Raw genomic sequence first — 26,062 nt, 5'->3', positions numbered from 1 at the left:
TTAGATGTTTTCCCTTGCAATGCAGTGAGTAACGTGTACTTGCATGAATCAGGACTGATTTCTGATTGAACAACACAGTCAGAAGAGGTTTCCAGTTATTGGAGTGATTTGCATTTGAGAAATGTTTTCAACAAAATGTCTAAAATGTGCTTAGCATTTGCAGTGTATGTGAAAGCAATGGGGAAATTACTGTTGTGCTTAGGTTTAGGTTCCCCAGTTTAGGTATCCCAGTGTCATTGAAAGCATCTTAGCCTTACTGAAAAACTGTAGTGATGCAGTTCCAAAACAAGTCATTAGATGACCTTATGGATCTGCTTCATGGTACATCACCCAAAGGACCATATCGAAAGGCATCTCTCTGTAATATACCACCAGGGACCTAACATACTGTTTGATGTGCGAATGTCTGTGGCAGATTGTGAGTCTGTCTGTGTGTGTGTGTGTTTGTGTGTGAGAGAGAGAGAGAGAGAGAGAGAGAGAGAGAGAGAGAGAGAGAGAGAGAGAGAGAGAAAACGTGAGGGTATGCCAGTGTGTCGGAGTGTATGAGAGTGAACGTGTGGGAGTGGGAAAACAGAGTAGGTTGTGAAGTCAGCCAAAAATCAGGTTTTAGTTTCGGTATCAGCAGTCAGTCAAATGTCAAAAATGACAAAATGCCACCCTGGTGTCATCATACCGACAGAGGCTGTGTTCTCTGAGCATCACACTCCTTAACTGACTGATTAATGACAGCTTGGCTGCAGGACATCTCGTTCTGTCCCGCCTCAGAGGCACAGTAGCCTGTTAAGAGTTCAGGACCCTTCACTCTAGACCGACGATTTATAGCGGCGGCGCGTTCCAGCGGCAACAGTAGAGGCAGAGTGAACTTGAGAACACGACACGCGACAGCTCCCAGAGAGATTGTAGACCTATAGATCATAGTGTGAACAATAGATCGAATGAAGTGAGCCAGTTTCTAAGATCCAGCTGGGATAGGGACTGAGCTGACTGACTGCTCAGATCAATCACTCCCTGCCCGCAGACAGATTTAAGTCTTGCTGAAAGACATATTCTCATTCCTACAGGCTGAATGGCAGGTCCAGTCACAGTGATACAGAGGGAGATGTATGGAGTATTTGATGCAGCTTATCATGCTTGCCTGAGCGAGAGAGACACAGAGAGACAGAGAGAGGGGGGGGGGGGGATTTTTTCTTTTACTGCAGTAGGCTAGTTCAGAAAATAGGTTAACTTTTCAAACTAAGTCAACACATGACCATCCCATCACATATATCTTATTCATGTAGGTACAATGCAAGTCATTAAAAGGAAGTTAGGCCTCATAAAGAAAGAGAGAGGGAAAGAGAGATAGCAAAAAAGAGAGGGTGAGGGATCTCTCTCTTTCTCTCTGCAATGAGGTTGCCAGCCAAGGAAAAGCTTTGTACATTTGGCACAGACACACGCACACACACACGCACACACACACACACGCACACACACACACACACACTCTTATATGCCAGGGCTGGCAGGGGAAGTGGTTCAAAGAGCTCTTTATGTAGCAACAAAGATAAACAAGCCGTCTGTCAGAAGTGAAAACACAGAGGCTACATTTCTATGGATGACATCAGGAAGTTCAGACTTCTATAGGTAGCCACCATCGATCATAAAGAATGTTCATGGTAGCTTATCATCTGATATGCCTTATGGATCAGGTTCCTGGCATTGGGAAGGTCTGGTCTCTGAAAACATTATCATTAGCTATGGAATCTGGTGCTGATGCATGTCGCAGCAGGGTTGTTTGACTAAGAAAACTGTAAATCAGTCAGTTCCTGCTGGATGGATTCTGACTGATAGAGCTCATTACCAAGCTGAAGTGAAGCTCCCAGACACCAGCATTGCTCAGAAGCAGGACGTCACCTCTGGATTTCTCTCTGTCCCTGCACTCTCCTCTGCTCCCTTTACTCTATGTTCTTACCCCTTTTCTGTCTTTCTCTCCCGCCTTTCTTTTTCTCAATCTTACTTCTCCCCTCCTCTCTGTCGCACCCCTTTAGCTGTTATCACTCAGTTTCGACATTACACCTGGTTAGGGACGAGTAACTAAGCAGGGTGTAGCTCATACCGGAATATTCTCCTCGGAGTAGACAAGAGATTCTTTTTCTAAACTAAAACCTGTAGATTTTACTTTTTTAAATGTGCTTTTACTTTTTTCACAGGAAAGACTTCTGTTCATGTCTTACCATCTGCGTACATGTGATGGTTTGATTTCTGCATTTACGTGTTACAGTAACCAGACTGTGAATTGTGTTCCTGTTAACCTGTTGAACCACATGTTTACCATAGAGCTACAGTATGATCTTATTCTGTTATATGCATCAGAGGCAGTTCAAGGCCATAAACTGGCAAACCTAACATAACAAAACAGTGGCAAACCCAGCCTTAAAACAGTTAGTAAACTAAGAGCTCACAACCTACTTAGAGAAAAACAGCCTATTATACTGAGGCATGGCTGTGCCAAGTATAGGTGGAGATTATCACACACACACACACAGGCACACACACACACACAGACACACACACACACACACAGACACATGCATACCTCTCCTCTCAGGGGTGATGAGCATGATTCATCTGTCATGTGATGTTCCACGGTTGCTAAGCATCAAGAGTATGAGGACAGGACACGAGGCAGCAGAACCAGCAATACACACAAATAAGCCATACAGGGGATGATCATAATTAACAATAAATAATACATGAGCCAGAGGTGATTATTATTCACAGGTGTACATCATGCAGAGCATGTGGGTAAACTGTGTACAATTCATGCTGTAAAATAATATAGGATTTAGTTAGTTAGTTACTGTAACAATTAGCTGTAATCCCTGTTGCACTGATGGTGGTAATTAATAAACACATATATTAGGAAGGCCAATATGAAAAAGTCTTAGTGGGTGTTGGATGAGTGTGGGGTGTGCTTATATGATATATGAGGTGCAGATAGGCTGTGGACTAGCGGGTGTTCTGGGGTGTGAAGTGCTGGTGTGTGTGAGGTGTGTGTGTGTGTGTGGTGTTGGTGTTGGTGTGTGTGAGGTGTTGATGTGTGTGAAGTGTTGGTGTGTGTGAGGTGTTGGTGTGTGTGAGTTGTTGGTGTGTGTGTGGTGTTGGTGTGTGTGAGGTGTTGGTGTGTGTGAGGTGTTGGTGTGTGTGCCTCCTGTCCTCTACTCTCTCAGGGTGAAGGAAAGCCGCTCTTTCTCTCTTTGTCCTCAAACCTTGTTTTGACTTTTGTGCAGTGATGGCACATTCCATTGCCCCAATGTGGATTTCAGTCCGGTCTCGCCTTCTCCCTTTTCCTCTCTCTCTTTCTCTCTCTCTCTCCCTGGCAAGTAAACGTGTGAGACATGTTGGCGGAGACCCTCCAGCCTCTTGCCTCATTAAAAAACAGAAGATCCTAAACATGGACTAGCACACCCTTTGCCTCTCAGGTGTCTTCATGGAAAAACCCATAACGCTGGTCTTGTTCATTAAAACATAATGATCCGGTTTCAGGGTCTGGTTGCCGTTGAGAGCAAAGTTAATAAACCCCGGTAATCTGAATCCATAAACATTTCTAACTGTGAAAACGTGTTGGACGCTGTCAGATAGGCCGACGATATGGACATGGTTTATAGTGTCACAGTTGGAATTGGGACATGGTGTTAACCTGAGTGTTAGAGTTAGGGACATGGTGTTACCTTAGGCGTTAGGCTTAGCGACATGGTGGCAACCTGAATAATAGACCTACGGTCAAGGGGACTGCAGACAGCCCATGGGCACCAGCTGCCACTTTATAACCAGTGTTGAGGACTAATAAACACACACACACACACACACACATATACAAATATCAATGCACAAATGTAGACAGATATACAAACACACTCATACACATATGCCTGAAAACCCGCTTGTATGTGTGTGTGAGAGACTGCAGTGATTGACAGGAGTGAGGCCAGGAGAAACGGTATATTCATTTGACTGCTAAGGGTTCGTATGTCCCTTGGTGTTTTGATTCACCATAGGGGACCAGATTGAACTATGCACAGCATGTGTGTTGTGCTCTGGAAATGTAATTCAATGTCCTATTTGATTTGACCTTCTGTTTCTTTTTCAGATGATGATACGCATCAATAATTTCCATAATTATTGACTGAATTATCTCAAGGTACACTACCAGCCCCATTTGGAACAGTACAAAACTGCACTGTGGGGCAGCGCGGATTGGACTGGTGGAAGGCTGTCTCTAAAGAGGTCTCTTCTGCCCCCTGCTGGAGTCAGACCCTAACACAGACCTAGGATCCTTACGGACCTGGGAAGTCCAGTTTGACTGTTCCATGGCTGTATTTATACTTTCTCATCTGTCTAGAACCAAGGTAGACAGTGATTCTAAATGCAAAATAACGAATGCTGGCACTTGTATCAGACAGTCCAACAGACCACAGTTGAGCAACTTAAGACTAGGCAGGTGTCCTTATTAACTTAAATCAGCAAAATGCAATGTGAACTGAGAATGATCTCACTGTCACAGCACCAGTGGTTAACGTTTGGAACCAAGTTTAATATATGTTTGCAAGAGCAGTCATCCTGCTTATCCAGTGGTTGAATTGCTTTTAATTTCTTAGAATTGTTTGCAGAATACATTTCCACTACACAGTCTAAAGTAAGGGAGAAACAATATTTGATATATTATATGATTGCCTTTGACCTCTGATCTCTACCAGCCGCCAACCTTCCTACAGATTAACATGTCCGTCCTCTTAGTATTTTCCTCGCCGTCTCAGTACAACAGGGTGGAGGGACTGAGGAGGGGCTGAGTTCTCACTCAAGTTCAGTACATACACGGCAACTACAGAGGCGCGGAGAGGGTCGGGCGCTTACGTAAGGGCAACTCTGGTATCCAAGCTTGTAACTATGAACTTTTCAAACAATATGGCGCATGTGTACAGCTGCGCTACAGACTTAGACGATAAGACTCCTTGCATTGGAAATGATGTATGTATAGAGAATTCGTTAGAATAGTGATAATTTAATTTGGACGCGGACTCGTCGGAGTTTAATACTAGTTCGCAGCATCAGACCGCCCGCGCGCCTTCGACAACTTTTGAGCGAGCCTACAGTACTCACCTGCTTGCCATGAAGACTTGGACCTTTTTCGGTCCATAACCGTTACTTTATAACAGATACCGATTCTTGAATGTTTTGTTAACGAGTATGCGGGTATTATGTATCTTTTTTGTTAGGGCATATGCTTTAGCGTAAATGTCTGTGACTGCAACTTAAACGAGACAAGCAAAAGAAATGCTGTTGAATATGAGGGAGAATAACACGCCGTTGTGTCAGAGGGAAGAGAGAGACAGACTTCCCCCGATCTTCAATCACTCCACATCTGTAAGTATAGCATACCTACCAAGACTATAGATATATGATGCCTGGCTATAGCATCCACTTATAAGACAACAAACTATTTGAAGACATTATATGACATCCGATTAACAATAAATAAATAAAAAATCTAACTAATTTGTGTCATTGGCAGCAATATTATTGGCCAATTAACGTTATCGTCTAAAGTGCAGGATGTATGGAAATGCATTCACTTTCAATTTGCTGCCTCTTGGAAAAGGTTCAAATATGAGCTAGACATTCTTAACCCTGTGTAAAATGTCCCCTTATTATATCCGAGCTTGCCTTATGGAGAATGTGTCAGTGTTGAAACTTTAGGGTGGGACGTTTTGGCCAACTCTTCTTTCTGTGTTCTCTAACTATATACTGTTGGAACTGTGTGAGTCATCATTTCTACCAGATGAAGTAACATTATCACTGCTGTCTATAAAAGGGGCCAAATAGTCTCTAAATAGCTGTGGTTTTAGTGGTTTTAATGTGGTTTCTAATTGAGTAGCCTAATTTAGAGTATGGTGACTAGTTTTGAAGGCAGTTATAATAATACATTAATATGAGTATATGATATACTATAATATATGATATATATTACATAAATATGAGTATATCCAGGGGGTTCACATGAGGTAATCTATCACTGTTATAAATCACCTATCCATGCCAATGGTGGAAAAGCCATGGCAGGTTTTAATTATAGACAGTGCAAAACATATTATAAAATGTGAGCTTCTAATAAAGAAGAAAAATCTTGATTTATAATTGATAAATGATCAGATATTACTGATGCGTTTTCTGACAGGTTTTAGAGCGAGGGCCAAAGCTGCCATACCCTTCCATCAGCAGTCTCATGTCTTCAGCCAATCAGAAGAGAGATGCTGCTGGTCGCTGTCTTTCTTCCCCCTTTATCCTACCCAGCATCAAACATGGTATGTTCCATCTGTTGTAGCTACAGGTTAACATGTTTACAACACATTCGTAATGGCCGACATAGTAAGGTACTTTGAAACCCTTATACGACCCAAGACATGGCATGTCAGTTCTTCTATGTGTCTTGGTTTTGTATACGCTGGCGGTAACATCTTTATTGGATTTCAAACTCTTTAGTAAACCACCACTATATTGTGGGAATTAGATGTAAGAAGTGCTTCTGGATGCAGCTTGTGGGCTTGTAACAGCCTTAGTTACAAAGGGTGCCTTAGTTACGAAGCCTTAGTTACGAGGCTAATTCCTTCTAAAGCTAATGAACCTTCCAGGTGTTGTCTGCGGGGTCACTCACCTCTTATTCATATTCAGATGTTCTGTTTTTTATCAACTGTCTGGGCTCCACTCAATGACAACACTGATGTGCTAGAGGAACACTTTGACATTTAGAAACATCAGTGAGGAGCTTTCAAGATGAATCTCTTTCACTGTGTTTCACAAAAGAGTCTTATTGAATTTCAAAGTGAACGGCGGCCGTCTGGTTTGAATAAACTGACAATAACTGGGAGGCAGATGTGTGTTAGCTGCTCTTCTCCTCTCAGATGAAAGATGCTGAGGGAGACTAGAGGATTAAGGACAACTATCATGGCAGGCCTTTCTTTGCAGAGGGGAAGTGGCTCTGGATGCAATAGGCAGAAGTCTGTTGTTGTGCATAGTGGCAGCTGAATGAACAGAGTGAGAGTGTGTGTGTGTGTGCGCGCACAGAATGTGTGTTTGCATCTGTAGTTGTGTCTTGTGTAGCTGAGTCAGACTGAAGTGTTTTCACAACACAAGCTGTTGTGAAAACTGCTGGAGACATGGAGACTTATACTTGGACCCATTGCCTTTCAGTGTCACAGCCTGTTTTGATGTTGTGATTTAATGTATTAGCTTGTGATACAGCACTGTGTAGAACCGTACAGGAGCAGTTGATACAAAGTCAAGTACAGTTTGTATGATATAGCTGTCTAGTCTTTAGTACGTGGCTGATGTACAGTAGGTTATATTGCAGGTAGAGAGCTGCCCCCCCTTTGTCCAGAGGTCAAACAGAAACACCGCATCACCATCGACATCCTGTCCCCAGAGGTTAAGGCACGCATCTCCTCCGACCCTGTCATCCCTCTACGAACCAAGACCACCAAAGAGTTCCTGTGAGCACACAAACACACATCATCATCATCATCATCATCACATCAGATCTATCCAGTCCAACAGTGTGTGTGTTTCGGTCCAGGGAGGACATGGACAGGGCCACTGTCTCAGGAGACTGGAGGATGGTCCATGAGTTCTACAGGACCACGTTTGGCTCCTTCCTGGAACTCAATGCTGTCTTCAAGGTGGGATGAAACCATTGGTTGGCTGTGAACGGGTCCATCCTGACTGCATGTCATGATTGTGTAATAGTGGACAGTTATCATGTGTGCTTTAATCCATGCTTTATTCTACTTTATCCTACCTTAATACGACCTAATATATGATGTACAGTACAATTGGAATAGCACAATTCAGTATTATTTCTTTAAATGGGATCTACTGCTGATAGGTGGAACAGAAGGTGGTCATTGTTTCGGTTGGGGCTAAGTGTGTGAATGGGCTCTTTCTGAGGCACAGGAAAAGGGGCATTTAGCGAGTTGTTATTCAGTCTGCAGATGAATGAATGAAGTCATTCAGGAGGCCGTTAAAAAAACAGCACCTGTGCCTGGTTTCCATGGTGATCATTCCTTGTAAGCACAGAGGTATAGAGAGAGTGGATGGTCATGCAGTGTGGGGGGTTGGGCAGGTAATAGCTAGTAAAATGTCTTGTTATGGTGACAGGCGGTAGTTGTTAGTTGATGGAGGTCATGAGAGTCGAGATGTCAGAACATCTTTAACAACCGTCAGAGTCCTACAGACAGGAAGTGAATGTGACATTTACACTGGGAGTTTTGGAGCTATACCATGAGGCTGACTTATCTGTCTGTAAACCCAGAATGCACTATTCGTCTAATGGCAGAGACTTGGACTGGGTGAATGGGGGACTGTGGTGTGGACTATGTAAAGAAGTCAGCCTGGTAAAGAAAATGGCTGTGCCATGTGTCTGCCTGAACATGTGTTTATGTTCCCTTTCAGAAAGAAGCAAATGCTCCTTTCAACACGACGGAGGACTCAGGAATCAACACCAAGTTTGTCAATGCTGTCTACGATGCACTACCTCTCACAGTACGTTCACTAACATAACCGATTGCTATGACGTATGGTAGGGAAAGTAAGAATTCGGTCATCGACGATGCATTCGATGTCCAATGCAAAGCACACTCTGGGTCTAAATAACAGAGAACATTTCTTGCTGCTTCTCCAGCCTCCTGACACTCAGAAGGCTGTGCTCAAGGGCATCATCAACTGTCTGCTGAGAGAATGGAAGGGGTGAGGGCGTCGATCATCGTTACACTCTTAAATGTAGACACTCGTCTGGGTACTTAGAGTAGCAGACAGGGCTTCTTTAAATATCTGGCCTTTGTTTCAGGCGTCGGACGAAAGATGATCTCAGGGCCTATTTCATCCTCGTTCAGGTAACCACTCTCTTGCATGTACACTTGCACACACACACACACACACACTCGCACACACGCACACACACGCACACACACTCACAGACAAATTGATGCCTGATAGCACATGCCAGACTATAAATAGGCCATTATGACTGTAGAACATGGAGTACTTTCCTTAAACAGCTGCAATTTTCTCATTAGAGAAGTTACATCGTTTTTTTCATGAAACACACACACACAGACTTAAACACATCCTCTTTGTACTGTACAGTTAAGCCCTGTCATTTTAGAAATTCAGTGTTGAGTATAGCAGTCACAGAGTCACTGGCAAGGCAGTCAGAAACTCGAGAAACTCTTGATCTCCTCTCTCACCACATGGACCATTTGCTCCAGTCATAATTCAGGCGTGTGCGCACATACACACACACACACACACACACAGACAGACAGAGAGACAGACAGAGAGACACACATACACACACACACACACATACAGACACACCACACTCTCCATAATGATAGCTAAGTGTTTACTTCACACATGAGCTAGAAAGGCAGGCTTGGCAACATCCAAATATGGACGTAAACGTCAGCCTCAGAGTCTGGGAGACAGGATGGAAACTACTTTTCTCTGTTTCTTAAAAGACATGGTTTCCTTTAATTCAACAGGGCAGTGAGTTAAATAGTAAAAACAATTTTACTGTGATTCTAACTGAGCTCTCCAAGCTCTCTCTCTCTCTCTCTCTCTCTCTCTCTCTCTCTCTCTCTCTCTCTCTCTCTCTCTCTCTCTCTCTCTCTCTCTGTCTCTCTCTCTCTCTCTCTCTCTCTCTCTCTCTCTCTCTCTCTCTCTCTCTCTCTCTCTGTCTCTCTCTCTTTCTCTCTCTCTCTCTCTCTCTCTCTCTCTCTCTCTCTCTCTCTCTCTTTCTGTCTCTCTCTCCCTTTCTCTGGTTTAGATGTAGTCTGACGGTGATTATGGTGGTCTGCTGCATTGATGTGTGGGCCCTTGATGGTCTGCCTGACCCACATAGCAGCCGATTCTGTGTGATGTTAAAAGGCAGAGAGGGCAGTGGCTGCGTGGAAGTGTGTGGTGGTGATGTCACCCAGAAACCTGCTTTTCCTATTAAATCGGACCTTTTTCTCAAGCTTGCGTCCTCCTTCCCCCCTCCATCTGGATGTATGGGCCTGTGTGACTCTCCCCTCTCTTCTCTGGTTCTGTCTGTCTCTCTCCTCTCTTCTCTGGTTCTGTCTCTCTCCTCTCTTCTCTGGTTCTGTCTGTCTCTCTCCTCTCTTCTCTGGTTCTGTCTGTCTCTCCCCTCTCTTCTCTGGTTCTGTCTCTCTCCTCTCTTCTCTGGTTCTGTCTGTCTCCTCTCTTCTCTGGTTCTGTCTGTCTCTCTCCTCTCTTCTCTGGTTCTGTCTGTCTCTCTCCTCTCTTCTCTGGTTCTGTCTGTCTCTCTCCTCTCTTCTCTGGTTCTGTCTGTCTCTCTCCTCTCTTCTCTGGTTCTGTCTGTCTCTCCCCTCTCTTCTCTGGTTCTGTCTCTCTCCTCTCTTCTCTGGTTCTGTCTGTCTCCTCTCTTCTCTGGTTCTGTCTGTCTCTCTCCTCTCTTCTCTGGTTCTGTCTGTCTCTCCCCTCTCTTCTCTGGTTCTGTCTCTCTCCTCTCTTCTCTGGTTCTGTCTCTCTCTCCCCTCCTGCTCTCTTTCTCTCGCTTCTCGTTTTACCCCAGTACCTCTTTCCCCCGCTACCCACTTTCTACACTCCTCTCTCCCCCATCTCCGTGTCAAATCACCCCCGCTATCTCCCCCTCTCCTGTTCTCTGTCCCCTCTCTCTGTTCCCACTCTCTTCCCCCTCTCCAGTTATTTTTTCTCCTTTCCTCATGTTCCCCTCTTTCTCTCTCCCTTTCTGCCCGTCCCCTGCAGTAGCAGATGAGGTCATGTCGGAGCAGAGCAGTCTGGTTTGCTCGGTCATGGCAATCTGTCTCAGCCTCTTTATTACAAACCAGACGTCTCTCTGCCCCTTCGCAATGAAAAACACATATTTCCTTTCTGACGGAGCTCTATTTAAACAACCCTCTCTTTCTTTTACTCCCACTTTCTTGCTCTCTCTGTCTCTTTATCACCCTTTGTCAATGTCTCTCTCTCTTTCTCTCTCGCTCTGCCTCTCTCTGTTACTGTCGGTCACCCCCTCCTCCCTTGTTTCCAGAACCCACAGTGTACCAGTCCAGCCACCTATGTCATCTATGCTCATCTACTGAGACAGGTGGCAGCACTGGCAGAGGCAGATCTGCATGTCTTAATGCACTGGCTGAAGAAGTGAGTCTGTCCGTCCTTCTGCCTGTCCGTAATATGTTTCTGCTGCTGATGAGGAGTGTTGATCAAGCTGTGCTTTGCTCCAGATTGTCTTCTAAGCGCTTGAAGCACCTTGTGGAGCGTGTGCATCTCTTCATCTCCACTCGCCTGTTCCCCTCCAAGCCGGAGGAGCTTCCGCCCCTGGCCAAGTGCTCCTGGTGGATCCCCTCCGCCACCAAAGTCCTCTCTCTGCTTAGTGAGTCCCTAGAACCACCTCCACCTCCACCCCAAGCTCATTGATTCTAACTCTGACCCCTGACCTCTGACCCCGTGGTTCTTTGCCTCTGCAGATGCAGCCAACAGCCTTTCCAGTCGTCCTCTGCTGCCCTACGCAGACTTCTACAACCCCAGTCTGGAGCTGACTGACTACATGGAGGACTACCGCTCCTGGCAGGCCCAGGGCCCCTCCACCAGGTCAGTCTCTCCTGCTAGCTCCACCAGGTCAGTCTCTCCTGCTAGCTCCACCAGGTCAGTCTCTCCTGCTAGCTCCACCAGGAGATAGGAGGCAGCCTCTTGCCAGCTGTACAAGGAAGGCCTTTCCTATTGAAGGCCTCTCCTATTGAAGGCATCTCCTATTGTTTCAGACATTCTCTACTATTACTTGTACTCCAGGTTTCTCATTGCTCTTAACCTGCAAAATAGGGTCTTGAGTCTCAATGTGTTCATGATCTGTCCCCAAGGTTCACCTTCTGCCAATTCCCCTTCATCCTGTCTGCTGGGGTGAAGAAAGCCATTATCCAGAGAGACTCGGAACAACAAATGATCAGCACTGCTAGGGTAAGACACACGCACACACACCTGTACACACAGTATGCACTGTGGTTACAACTGGCTAAAAGCAGTGTTTCTGCTGTGTGTTTCAGCAAAGCCTGGTGGACAAGGTGAGTCGTAGACAGAGAGTGGACATGAGCCTTCTCTTCCTTAACATCAGGGTCAGGCGGCTGCAGCTGGTAGCAGACTCACTTGATGAGGTAATCACACACACACACACACACACACACACACATACACACGTGCAACCCCCACCCTCGCACACATAAACCCACATTAGGTAACAGCAGCACACTCATGGTCCTGTCTGCCAGAGCGTTAGACCTGAAGCGGGGGCTGAGGTCTGGAGCTAACAATGATGTCATGATAACTGTAGCTGGGCTGAGCAGTGACGCTAAGACAGATTGTGAATCATGGAGGATTCCATTGTCCTGAGATCATGTCTTCAGTTCTATCAGTCTTCTGAAGGCTGGAACCAAAGAGGAAATTTAGATTCTCACAGAGAAACCCCTTCTTGGATGTACCAGAACCTTAAATAATCTTGGCCACTTTACCGAGTTTTGTCACAGTGATGTTTTCATGTTTGAGTTGAATGTGTCATCTGACCCCCATCTTGCTTTGTTATTTATCAGTTGACCAGAAACCGTGCAGACCTGAAGAAGAAGCTAAGAGTTACCTTTGTCGGAGAGGCGGGGCTAGACATGGGCGGACTCACCAAGGAGTGGTTCCTCCTCCTCATACGTCAGATTTTTCACATGGACTATGGTACGAGAGACGATACAATGTTTGCTCTTTCTCTTCTATAAGAATACAAATAGCCATTATTTCCCCATTTGCTCTCTCACTTTCTCACACCCACACATTGTTCACTCAACAGGCACACACACACACACACACACAACTTAGTTCTCATGCCTGTTGAAGGTTCCCATGGCAGAGAAGTCCAGCCGTTGCTGACTACTTTATTAATAGACACACTCATTCTCTCAGGGACTCTGGAAAAAGAAACTAGTGCTCTCTGACAGTGTTAGTCTTCCCTCCCAGGTCAGAGATTGTGTTTGTGTGTGTGTCAGAGAGAGAGAGAGAGAGAGAGAGAGAGAGAGAGAGAGAGAGAGAGAGATAGATAGAGAGAGAGAGAGATCGTGTGTGACTGTGTGTGTGGGTTCTGTGTAATATCTGGACATATGTTTTACAGCTTTATGTGTTTTTGTTGTGTGTCCTTCTCTCCAGGCATGTTTACATTCCAGAAGGACTCCCACTGTCACTGGTTCAGCAGCTGGAAGTGTGACAACAACTCTGAGTTCCGATTGGTTGGTGCTGTATCCTTTGATTCTATAGTGGGATGTTTACAACCTATCAGTGAGGGAGGAAGTGTTAACAGCCTATCAATGTATAGATCCAGTTCCTGTCTCTTTAGATTAAATGCTGCCAAGTCTATGGTCCTACTGAATTTAACTGTAAACAGAGAAATGTTGTGATGAAAGGCACTATGTTAACATTACAGGAGCTCATCTTAGCTGTGGTGGTGTGTGTGTGTGTATATCTGGTCTTCTGCGGTAGCCTGTCATCTGTGGAGCAGTGTTCACGTGGCAGTGTTTCTCTCTGCGGCTGACCCGCCTTGCTTCGCTGCACAATCCCAACAGAAGAGATGAGGGGCAGGGAGGGAACCAGCCTTCCAGCAGGGCTCCTGTCCTGCCATCACCCTGCTCACTGTCTCCTCTCCTGGGACACGTTGTCCTGCCCACTTCCCTTCCACCTCACCCCTCACAGAGGTGGCTCTGTCCATCCCTCTCTGGTTTCTGAATTTGTCTCTTTGTTTATGTGTGTGTAAATGTGTGTGTGTGTCTGCCTGTCAGTCTGTGTCTGTAACACACTGTCTGGGACACAGATGATGTGAAGAAATAAAAAAGTGCCATGTCACTTTAGGGAGATCAGAATAAAAGTCAGAGGGGTGCCAGACAGAAGGAAAGAGAGAGAGAGAGAGAGAGAGAGAGAGAGAGAGAGAGAGAGAGAGAGAGAGAGAGAGAGAGAGAGAGAGAGAGAGAGAGAGAGAGAGAGAGAGAGAGAGAGAGAGAGAGAGGGTAGAGAGAGAAGAAACGAAAGAGAGAGAGGATAAGGAGGATGGTAGAAAAAAAGTTGCAGAAAGAGTGAACAGAGATAGACAGACAGAAACACACAGCGTGTGATGTCATAGGGCATTTGTGTGTTTGTGCTCTTTTTCTGGATGGGCTTGACGGGGCTTGTGGTGTGATGGAGAGATGAAGGAGAGTTCTAGTTGTGCGTCTGCCGCTGCTCAGTCTCATCTTCAGATCCTGTGGAATGTTCCAGATGGCCATGCCAGGAACCCTCAGACTGTTCCTAAACCGCTGTCTACCTAGCTAGCACACTGCCCCGGGCTTTAAGAAATCAAGGGAGAGCCTTCATTTCTCTTTCTCATTCCCATATGAGTCTCCCTATATTCTTTCTCTCTTTCGTTCTCTCTTTCCCTCTCTCTATTTCTCTTTTTTCTCTCCATTGTTTTTCTCTATCTTTCCAATCTTGGTCTGTCTCTTCTTACTTCCTTTATCTCTCTCTCTCTTTTGTTTTCCATCTATCAGTGTGTTCTCTCTCTGAATGTACTGCTATGTATATAGCACTAGCTCCTCCCCCTTCCTCTCGTCTGTAGTTCCATCTGGTCTCCACATGTAGACAGTAGCAGCTGCCAGAGGCCCTCCCCACTCCCATCGTCTCTCCTTTTCTACCGTCTCTCCTTTTCCACCTCCTTCCCTACCCCCACGTTTGCCAGTCCCAAACTCCTTCCCTCAGTCTCCCCTCCTCCCCTGTCTCCTTCTCCCCTTCCTTACCTCTTCCCTTCTCCCCACCTTTCTCAGTCCCTCCTCCTACCCCAGTCCCAACTTCCTCCCCTCCTCCTTTCCCAGGCCTAACTTCCTCCTTCCCACCTCCTTCCCAGTCCCACCTAACTGCCCCGTGGCCTCCCTATTTCCTGTGTGTATGTGTGTGCAAGTTGCATTGCCACTGTTGTTTAACCTTAACTGGTTGTATAACAGCTGATGGGCCTAGCTGTGTACAACAGCATCACTTTGGACATCCGCTTTCCGCCCTGTGTCTACAAGAAGCTTCTAACCCCACCGGTTCCACCCTCCAATCCAGACGCTCCTGTTGGCATGGCAACACTCTCCCTGGATGACCTGCTGCAGGTCATGCCGGTATGTAGCTCCACCTAGGTCAAATTGTACTTCTGAGTAACATACTGACTTGAAAGTATACTTGATGTATCTGGGTTGGTGCATTGACTGGTCAGAGTTGCAGTGTCATTTTGAGATTATATCATTGGTCTTAATATATTGAAGGGAAGAGGGTGATCCCGGTTTTGACCCAAGGTAGAACAGTCAGTCAAGTTCTCCCCACTTTGTTAACAATTATCCACTGGGTGTCAAGAGGGGGGTGCTGGGAGGAGTTCTGTACTGGCAGTGTGATTAGTCCCTGGCCACAGCAGAGTGTGATGCTGGTAATAGGACTGGGGGACGTGCAGATGACTCATGAGGAGATGCTGAAGTATGAGCATGGCAAAGGAGTGAGATAGGATCAATCTGCCGGTGTACACGCACACACAGGTACACACACACACACACAGGTACACACACACACACACACACACACACAGGTACACACACACACACACAGGTACACACACGCACACACAGGTACACACACACACACACAGGTACACACACACACACACACACACACACACAGGTACACACATAAACACACTCACACACTGAGGCTGATGTGTCAGATTCGCAGCTCTCACTGCTGAGTCAGCATAAAAACAGACGCTGTCATGAAACAGCATCTAATATTATATCACTTTTAATAAATGAATACATTAATAAATAGTGTATGTTAACTTTTACTTACCAGCAGAGGGCTCTGATGCTTAACTTTTAAACTGCACACCGAGCTTGACAAACTAAGAACACGCAACAATTTGTTGTGTCATGCTTTCCTGGATTCAATGATGTTATCTAAACAAAGCCAGATACTTATACTAATTATTCATTTGTGTCGTTGAGTAGCGTCACATATTTATTGTATATGATACAAGAGTATGACTCTGTCTCCAAATTGTGGGATTTGTCAAGTCAGTCTTGCTGAGGCCAGATGTTGGTGTGTGTGTTTGTGTGTGTAGCTGGGCAGCTGGCCATGGGCCTCCAGGCTTATATAACAGCCTCTACATGTGTTTATCTCTCTTTTGGGCATACGCTCTCTCCACTAGAATTGGAACACAATTCCCAAAACAAATGATTTTGTTAAAAAGCTTTTCTTACGTATGAGAAACAGTTGTCTGTCCAGTGATCCCACTAGATTAGGTTTCTAGTTGGAGTCATTTAACAAACTTATATCACATGGAAAAATAGCAGAACATGTATATTGTACTTACTATTTAAAACAATAAAGCTGCCACTGGAAATACCTTATTAGGAAGAAACTCTTATGTAACTACGTTTTAAATAGTGCAATGTCAGTTTGACTTTGTGCTTTGTGAACCGACTGTTGGACTGGATTTGACTCAGATGAGAAGGGCTAGCCTTCTCCACCTCTCTCTGAAAAGCCAAGTCACTGTAATGACTCACGAGATCCAGTCCATCCCACATACCTATGCATGGCTACTGTACGGGAGAACGAACCACTCTTCTAGTTGTGCTGTTTCCACTGCACTGCCAGGAACATTTTGCTGTAGGATCCAGCAAAGAAACAAGGAACAGGGGATGAAAAAGGGAATTAATGAATAGAGAAATAAGTGAAGTAATCTGCTAGTCACATTTTCCCTTCGTTAAAACTGTAAAGGTGATGTTGCGCAGGCTGGGGTTTCCACTGGCAACATTAGCATAGTGTGTTAAAACTCCTTTGATTTATGAAGTCAGCTCATGCTTTAAAACTCTGGTGCTGTTACAGTTCTTATAGAAAGATAAAAAGCAAGTGTTTGAATAGTAGACTAGAGATGCAGGCGTCTAGTTACAGGCATATCCAGAAAGTCATGATGCTAGGACAGCACTGTTATTCCATGTAGTCCATGTCTGTCTGATGGGTATATAGTGAAATGTTAAAGTGACATGCTCAAGGACATACATGTGGTTAAAGGTGCAGTATGTCAGTAACACAGTGGTGACATGCTCAAGGACATAGATGTGGTTAAAGGTGCAATATGTCAGTGACACAGTGGTGACATGCTCAAGGACATAGATGTGGTTAAAGGTGCAGTATGTCAGTGACACAGTGGTGACATGCTCAAGGACATAGATGTGGTTAAAGGTGCAATATGTCAGTGACACAGTGGTGACATGCTCAAGGACATAGATGTGGTTAAAGGTGCAGTATGTCAGTGACACAGTGGTGACATGCTCAAGGACATAGATGTGGTTAAAGGTGCAGTATGTCAGTGACACAGTGGTGATGGGTTTCAGGACCTAGCTCGAGGTCTGGCTGAGCTCCTCAACTATGAAGGCAACATAGAGGAGGACTTCTGTATGAACTTCCAGGTAGGAGCACACCCCCACACACAGCTCTGTATCTAGTGTTAGTTAAAGTTGACAGTGACAATGATAACAATGGTAACAATGGTGAAGATGAAGATGGTGATGATGACAATCATGTGACAGGTCTGCCATGAGGAACTGGGAATCGTCAAGTCCTACAACCTGAAGTCTGGAGGAGACAAGATCCCAGTCACCAACCAGAACAGGAGAGGTAAGTGGACCATGCTGGTGGCTTCACCATGAGCTCAAGCACCTCCTCAACCAGTTGCATGCAAAGCGATTTCTCATCCCTCAACCATTTCATTCAGATCACTGCCTCATGACATACAGTGGGACTGATAGACCTCCTCATGATGATGATGTGGTGATGTGTCTTCCGCCCCTGCAGAGTTTGTTCAGCTGTACATAGACTTCCTGTTGAACAAGTCCATCTACCGCCAGTTTGCTGCTTTCTACCACGGCTTCCACAGTGTCTGCTCCTCAGACGCACTCATGGTGAGGGCTTGGATGAGTCTGGGACTTTGGGAAACATTTGAGTTCTTGCATACTGGGTGAATTCATCATAGATTCATTACATATAATATCAAACAATACAATATAGCATACTATATAATCCAACAGCCAAAAAAACACAACAGAAATAGTTTGTTTGTTACTGAGGGACGGGCTGCTGGGGGAATGTGAGGAGGAGAGGAGTTCCTGTGGAGGTCCGTCCTCTCTCTCCGTGAGTGGGGGACGTTCCCAGGACAGAGGCCAGGTGGTGTCATGTCTCTAGCTGCTCAGAGCTCTTTGAAACTTCCAGATCCAGCAGCAGGGAGGCCTGGGTAGGACGAACAGAAAGAAGGGAAAGAGCTTGGGGACTGTGTGTGAGTGTGTGCGTGTGAGGGAGTGAGGGCGTGCGGGCATTTCTGTGGATTTGTGGGTGTGTTGAGTGTGCCTAACCACTCGTGCATGTTCGTTTCAGTGGAAACTCAGTGTGTGTGTTTGTCTGTGTGTGCGCGTGCGTGCGTGCGCACATGCTCATGCACGTGTGTGAGAGAGCCTACTGTTTCTCTGGGCGTGCTAAATGTGTTCACAGGGGTACCCCGCCCCCTCTATTGGCACCGTTTTCTAATGGTTGAAGTTGTCTGCGTAATTGGGTGTGTGTATCTGTTGTGCGTGTGCATTCTTGTCTATGTGCATCTGTGTGTACGTGCTTGGGTGTTTATTGGTTGTTTTCTCCATTACCCCCGCGTGTGTGCGTGCATGCGCGTTGTGTGACTAAGTTGTGTGGGTGTATGTGCTTGTGTGTATGCATGCCTGTTCACTCACTGCAATCGTGTGGGCAAACTGTGGGTAAGTGTTTGAGTGTGTGTGTGCGTCTGCATGCATGTGCGTGTTTGTCTATGCTCTGTCTCCAATCAGTATCCAGGCTGCTGGAGCCACCACAGAGGCAGGCCTGAGCAACGAGAGAGTCGGAGCCCTATAGAAACCCTCTGCGCTCCCCGCCCCACTGTACAGAGGCAGGACTCCCAGCCATGCATATCAATCAGAGGCTCCACAGAGCCACAGCCTCAACACTCACACGACCCTGCTGAGTTTTACGCCCGGGCCCTGTCTATGATCTGTCCATATGGTTGGTCTGGGTCAGACCGCTGTTTAATGAACTGCAGCTCGACTGCCTGTTGGAGCAGACTCCTATGTGTTTGTACATGGAGACACACTGTAGGCTGGTGTTGTTGTACCACTTGTATAATAATGCTTTGTGTGAGAGTAAAGTAGCTACGTAGAGAAGTGATTTGCCACAACGTGTGGTTAGAAATGAGTGTTGCGGGTGTTCTTCCTCCACACAAACCCTTCAGTTCACTGTGGTCCAGCAGTGTGACGCTCTATAAACCTAACTCAGGGATGACGGAAGTCAGACTGATGGAAGTCTCCTGTCGGTTTTTGCTTCGAAGCAACACCTTAGAGATCAATATTAGATCATCCCTCAGCGTTGGTGTGTGTACGTGACAGACGCCATGAAGTGCCTGTCTGTTGCGCCACAGCCATCTCAACCTCAAACCTGCACTGTTAAACATTAATTATAGCTGTACTCAGAGAACATCAGAGAACGTTCCACAGTTTGTTTGTTTGTATGTGTGCATGTGTGTCTTTCAGTTCATGTCTCAGTGGTTTTCGGCAAACCAGCATGTACAGAAGTAGCAAATCCAGAAGTACCGAATCCTTAAGTAAGAAAAGTAACGTTTGGTGTGTGCGTGTGCACAGTGTCCAGTGAAGCAGCATTCCTCCCCTCCCACTATTGGGTCTGCTACTGAAGCACTTGGTAGTGTGCCACAGTAGCTCAGCTAAACTGGACGGACAGCAGTCAGCGTTTCCAGTGCTGCAGCCTTAAGGAGTTTCAGGAGGGTTTAAAAGGGTTTCTCTTGGAGGGTTAATGAGAACCTAATCCCCCTCACTGTTACCAGATGACATGAGGGGGTGGGGGAGCTCTTCTGTGGGGTTGTTGTTATGGCTACTAGCCCCAGGGCCATCTATCTGCCCTGACAGAAGATCCTGTAGCTCTGCTGGTATTAGGTAGCCTGTAATGTCATCAGTTTAACCACACCAAAGGATCTTTATCTTTATACCCTTGATTCTCAGACGTGTGTGTGTTTGTGTGAGTGTGCATTATGCTTGTTTGTATATGTATGTGTGAACGGAGGTGCATGTGTGTGTTTCCGCGGTGTGTATCGATGTGTATATGCATGTGGCATGCACCAGCACCTAGGTTGGTCAGTTACAAGACATAGAGGGCTGAACATATTTTAGCACTAGGGAAAGCAATTAGCTCCCCTCCTCCTCTCATGCAACAGTTGTCTAAACTCTCTGTGTTGACATAAGCGACCACAATCCACCCGACTGTCAGCTGCAGAAGAGGTTTGGGGGAGGGGAATTGGCAGGGGTTGGGGGATGGGTGTGTCAGGGAGAGGTGGAGGTGTGTTGAAGGGTGGTTTGGTAACCCTAGCCTGCTCTGACCTTCCACTGGGGGGGATGTTGCCATAGGCAATCCTAGGGCCTGAACAAGCCTTGTTGTAAGGGATTGGGAACTGGGGTGGGGGTTGAAGCAGGAGAATGGTTTGATTGGAAAGTGGAGCAAAGGTGGAGGGGGAAGGGCACAAGGCAGGGGAATGGAGGAATAGGGAAGTGGATAGAAGATAGAGGGGGTAGGGTATGAGGCAGGGGAATGGAGGAATAGGGAAGTGGATAGAAGATAGAGGGGGTAGGGTATGAGGCAGGGGAATGGAGGAATAGGGAAGTGGTTGGTAGATAGAGGGGGTAGGGTACAAGGCACAGGAATAGGGATAGGAAAGGAAAGGTAAGCGGAGGGAGGGTGACGTATGTTGGTGAAAGTGTGAGAGATTGTGTGGAGAGGGTGAGAGAAAGGGTGAGAGTGGATGGGAAGGTGAGACAGGGTGACAGTGAGGGGGAGAGAGAGGGGGAGAGTTATTTGAGAGGCTGAGACAGGGGGAGAGTGAGAGTCAGGCTGAGAGAGAGGGGGAGAGAGAGGGTGAGAGACAGTGACAGTGAGAGAGAGAAAGAGAGACAGGGTGAGGGAGAGGGAGAGAGTGAGAGACAGGGTGAGAGACAGAGCGCGTGTCTGTGTTGGGATCCATCGGAGCCTTGCTCCGAGCAGTGATAAGGCTAAGGGCTGGGAGGTGATAACAGGTTGGGATCATCCTAGCTGGGTCGAAACTGGTCAAGGACGTTGTGGCGCCTCACAGGAAAAACTCAATCAGATCAGACCTGGAACACAAAGCCAAGCACATCTTATATCCATGCATTCATCTGATCTGATGCATAATACATTGTAGTAAATGTAAATAAACTCCCATTTTTAACCACTTTAGCGAAGTGAACTGATGCCAGGATATATATATTTTGTAGAGTGAAGGTTACATGGAGAGAGTCTCTACTAATGAGGAGGCATGACTAAGGTATAATAGGGTCTAAAACTGAACAAGAAGTTGAATTCCATTCTGCTGCATGCACGAGGTCTGAGTATCAAATCAAATCAAATGTTATTTGCGTCAACCTTTTTACAAAATTGGTCACAGAGGGCTTCACACACGCCCATAGAACTGCACCTAAACCTGTATGACTTTAACAATGGTTATATAGTGGTTGGGGTGTGGTCAAGATTGTAACAGAGATTGCGTTTGTGCTCCTACCAGCTGTTGCGTCCAGAGGAGGTGGAGGTGCTGGTGTGTGGCAGTCCTAACCTGGACATGAGCACCCTGCAGAGACTGGCCCAGTATGAGGGCTACAGCAAGACTGATCCCACTGTCAGGTATCACACCATCACGTCTATACTCTCCTTGCTGTACTGATGCCCAAGACAGGAATAGAAACGACTAATGATACATGGGATATCAAGACAATTAAGGCCTCTGTAACACCTGCCCCCATCCCCACCCACACACACTGCAGGGCCTTCTGGGAAGTGGTGCTGGCATTTCCGCCCGAGATGCAGAAGAAGCTGCTGCACTTCTCCACAGGAAGTGACCGCGTGCCAGTAGGGGGTGTGGCCGACCTCAACTTTAAGATCTCCCGGATGGACGTCTCCACGGACTGGTGAGGAAGGAAACCTCTCTGTCTGTCTGTCTGTCTGTCCGTCTGTCTGTCTGTCCGTTGATCTGTCCACCTGTCTGTCTGTCTGTCTGTCATGTTTATCATCCCTCTGTCATCCCCAGGTTGCCGGTCTCTCACACCTGTTTCAACCAGATCTGCCTGCCTCCGTACAAGACCAAGAAGGAGCTCAAGCACAAAATAACCATCGCCATGTCCAACTCAGAGGGCTTCGGCCTGGAGTAACCTCCCATGCGCAGGCACACACACACACCCCCACCGACACACAATCACACACGTGCACAAGTGCACACAGACATTTCCACACCTTGAGAGACTGCCAGGGATTGCAGTAGAGATCTGTCCACAGGCAGGTGTTTGTCCAGACATACCATGGGTCACCTGTCTGTTACCCACGACACAAAGAGATATTGCTCAACAAGTCACCTGTTACCATAAGACCCCGAAGGCATATCAAGGTCACACTTTCCAGAGACTGGCAGCCCTGCCAGGTAGTTAACTACTGTTCCACTAAGCTCTGGCTCATTGATACCAGACTGGACCCAGGGAAGGGGGTGCACGTTGTAATAGAACTGCCGCGTGGCTTTTTAAAGACATTACCTAAATGTGGGACATGATAGGAATGTGTGTGTGTGTACTGTAGGTGGGTGTGCCGGTAGGAGGGTGTGTGAGTGTGTGTAGGAATAACTGTGTGTGTTAGTAGTTTGAAGAACGTTCTGCAAGAGGGTGGTGTGACTTTCTTAAAGAGACAGAGAACCCTTAGCTACCCAACCAGAGTTATGCCTCTCCCTGACCAAGGCCTGCATGCCTGGAAGAAGAAACTCAGTCACGCTCTGATGCTGGTAAATTATAAAGAATAAACCTTAACATATTTAAACTAATATATATTTTCTTGGCCTCAGAAATGTTGGGACCATATTGAAAGAGGCAGTTTGTGTGCCAGAGTATTATGATCTGACGATCCTTTCTGGCTTTTAAATGTTGGGACCAGAGAGGGAAATTATTCTCCCAAGTTGTTCAGTAGTTTGTCATGCTAAACAGGATGATATGAAATGTTACTGAAGGTTGTGCCATATAAACGTTCCTGTAACATTTATTGTTGATAGTCACTGGGCACCAAATGTGTAATTCTGTATGGGAACATGATAGAGTAGTTATCAGTCATGTTGCTATTAGCCATGTTATTATGTAGCATCTTGGTGTTCTATATGTAATATCTTTTGCGGCGTCCACTCTCAGGTTATCCACATCCTAAACTGTATGGTTATGTGAAAGAGTTTCCAAGCTAATAAAAGCTTCTTTGTTTACTTGTCCTGTGTAAGAATCTTTTGTGGGTTTTAAGTAACGTTTTTTTTTCTTCCATGCTAGTTGTGATTTGCATGTAGTAACATTTAGTAGTTGGTCTAAGAAGTGTGTAATCATGTGCTGTTGCAAGGGAAAGAAGATTAAAGAAGCCAACCACTGGAACATACAATGCAGTTATTCCTTATCTAAGGTTATTTCTGGCCAGTGTGAGAGTGGACAAGAAAAACTGGACACCCAGCCAGACTCTCTTATCTTTGGCCGACTGACCATGTCTGTCACACCACATTCTTCCAGAGGCAAGTTTAGAACGCTCTGAAATACTGCTGTCGTTCATCACATGCTGGATTGGCAGGTATGTGTGGTGACAAGATACTGCCTTTCCCGTCTAAAGGTCACTGGAGGACAGAAAGGTATGTCCCAATGAAGTTACCTGGGGTGGAGGGAGGGCTGAGGCCCCTGCCACAAGCTGAAGATGGGCTCTTGGCTGGGGTAGTGGGCAGCTGGCTGCCCTGGGGACTGGGGGTGAAGGCTGGGGCTGAGACTAGACAACAAGGAAGGGACCAGTATTTGTGCTTAAGGCTGGTTGTGGGGCAAGGGCCACATATTGACTCAACACTGGTGCTTGTATGCTGTCCATGATCTGGCCCCAGCACACCTAACAGAAGAGACACACGTAGAACATAGCAGGTCTATAGCAGGGTAGGGCTGCCGGATACAACGGACCAACAGAAATATAATCCTGATACCGACATAAAGAGCCCACTTTGTTGACTAAATCTATCTGCACAATGCTGTTCATTGTCTTCTGATCATACACTTCTTTAAAGGCATTTTTTGGGGGGCTGAACATACATTGTTGACAAATTACTATTAAGTACATGTCCATAAACGTTCTGTTCAGGTTTAACCCATTTCTCTCATGGTCTATAATCGTCTCAAGAGGAGCGTTCCACGCAATGCTTCCCAGTACCTGTCCTGCAAACAGCACCAGGTCTAAAGTGTGTTTGTACGGAGGAACAAGGACTGTTCCAAGCTCTCCTTCCTCCACTGCTGCAGGGCTCCCCTGCCCGCCCAGCCAACAACAGGCAGCTTCATATGAACTCTATATGTTCCGTATGCTTCTGGGTACATGTTGTTCCAGAACACAGCCAGGACCGGCCCAGAGTGTGCTGAGGGTCATGACTAAACATTGCATAAAGAACCAGGAAATGGTGTGATTGGTTAGCTGTGCAGTGCATATATTTTGCATATATTTTGTCATCAAAGATGAAGTAAAGCACATACTTACTGAGTACAGTATATAAATATACTGTGTATACATTATACACAATGAATTATAGTTGTATTTGTATGTCTTATAAAGTAAATATACATTTATATTTAAAAAAGGATCTGCGAAAAAATTGTGCTGATTCATCCATTCTTTCTCAGGGAATCGGACAGAACGGAGTCTACTGCATTTCCCATGGTAGCAGAGTTCAACCTATTACAGAGCAGCTGGAATCACCTGATTTATGGCACTCAATTCTCTGTGCAAGAAGAAGGCTGTTCCTTCTGCACTAATAATCATCCCTCACAATAACCCCTCACAATCACCCCTCATGGACAATAAAGTTGCTGATACATTTGAGTAGTTTGGTTCCTGACCTGTTCCTCATTAGCCAACACTACAACCACAGAACAGTTTGTGGGCTTTATCTACACTTTTCTTCATCTGCAGTTTACTTGCCCTTTCTCAAATACTTTTTTTCTAGATCGACAGTTGGTTTCCACAGCTACCATGTAGTCTGGCTGTTTGTCTTTGTCTGCCGACAAAGAACGCGTTGCAGCCTGGCCTGAATCTGTCTGTCTGTCTCTCTCTCTCTCTTCACTTTAATATCTCTCGTTCCCTTTCCTTTACCTCCACCAGTCCCACGTCTTCTCTCTTTTGACTCTCTCACTCTAAATTCCATCCTCTCCAAAATACAACACCTCCCCCGTCTCCAAACCTGCCGTCTGTGCTCTGTGCCGTCCACATGCTGGACGGAGGGGGGGGCAGGAGAGAGGGGTGAGCGGGAGCAGAGGGGTGAGTGGGGCGAGAGGGCGGGAAGAGTGGAGGATATCAGAAGAGAGAGACAGAGAGTGGGAGGGAAGGAGGGAGGGAGGGAGGGAGGGAGGGAGGGAGGGAGGGAGGGAGGGAGGGAGGGAGGGAGGGAGGGAGGGAGGGAGGGAGGGAGGGAGGGAGGGAGGGAGGGAGGGAGGGAGGGAGGGAGGGAGGGAGGGAGGGAGGGAGGGAGGGGCACTGGAGGGAGAAAGGGAAATTAAACTCTCAGATGTACATAGCCCTGTGCATATCTATATCCTGGGGTTGCGATTGGGGTCAGGAAGCATGGCCAGACCATAATACAGAGAATGCTGATCTGACTGACCGGATATCAAACCATGGTCTCCTGCATATCAACCCAAACATCCAACATCAGGCCAACAGGACATTCTTGTTGACCTGGGTAATTAACCCATGCACATGTGAGTATTTGCACTGCGGCATCAGGAACAAGATTCCCATCAGTCTGCACAAACAGAAATACCACAATGTCAAATGCTACAAA

The 26,062-nt window shown here is 46.3% G+C and overlaps 1 protein-coding gene across 3 annotated transcripts; it reads left to right on the top strand.

The window, feature by feature from the left end:
• Nucleotides 1-4,862: 4,862 nt before the first annotated feature.
• On the top strand, nucleotides 4,863-23,476 carry hectd2 (HECT domain containing 2). Of its 3 annotated transcripts, none has more exons than XM_084670881.1 (21): nucleotides 4,863-5,403; nucleotides 6,215-6,341; nucleotides 7,388-7,526; nucleotides 7,610-7,712; nucleotides 8,485-8,574; nucleotides 8,714-8,778; nucleotides 8,879-8,924; nucleotides 11,105-11,214; nucleotides 11,298-11,446; nucleotides 11,541-11,664; nucleotides 11,931-12,027; nucleotides 12,114-12,221; nucleotides 12,654-12,786; nucleotides 13,252-13,340; nucleotides 15,069-15,227; nucleotides 17,490-17,564; nucleotides 17,685-17,772; nucleotides 17,950-18,056; nucleotides 21,755-21,870; nucleotides 22,011-22,154; nucleotides 22,274-23,476. In XM_084670881.1, the coding sequence occupies exons 1-21, from the start codon at nucleotides 5,314-5,316 to the stop codon at nucleotides 22,392-22,394; spliced, it is 2,280 nt and encodes a 759-aa protein (XP_084527007.1). In that variant the 5' UTR covers nucleotides 4,863-5,313; the 3' UTR covers nucleotides 22,395-23,476. The 3 variants fall into 3 exon arrangements, with proteins under 3 accessions (XP_084527007.1, XP_084527006.1, XP_084527005.1); XM_084670880.1 differs by having other exon boundaries at nucleotides 7,376-7,526; XM_084670879.1 differs by having other exon boundaries at nucleotides 7,373-7,526.
• The last annotated feature ends 2,586 nt before the right edge of the window (nucleotides 23,477-26,062 follow it).

The sequence above is a fragment of the Hypomesus nipponensis genome, chromosome 13, assembly GCF_054491055.1.
Source record: "Hypomesus nipponensis isolate SF chromosome 13, ASM5449105v1, whole genome shotgun sequence".
NCBI lineage: Eukaryota > Metazoa > Chordata > Actinopteri > Osmeriformes > Osmeridae > Hypomesus > Hypomesus nipponensis.
Note: the sequence above shows the minus strand (reverse complement) of the source record. Positions and strands in the feature narration are given on the sequence as shown.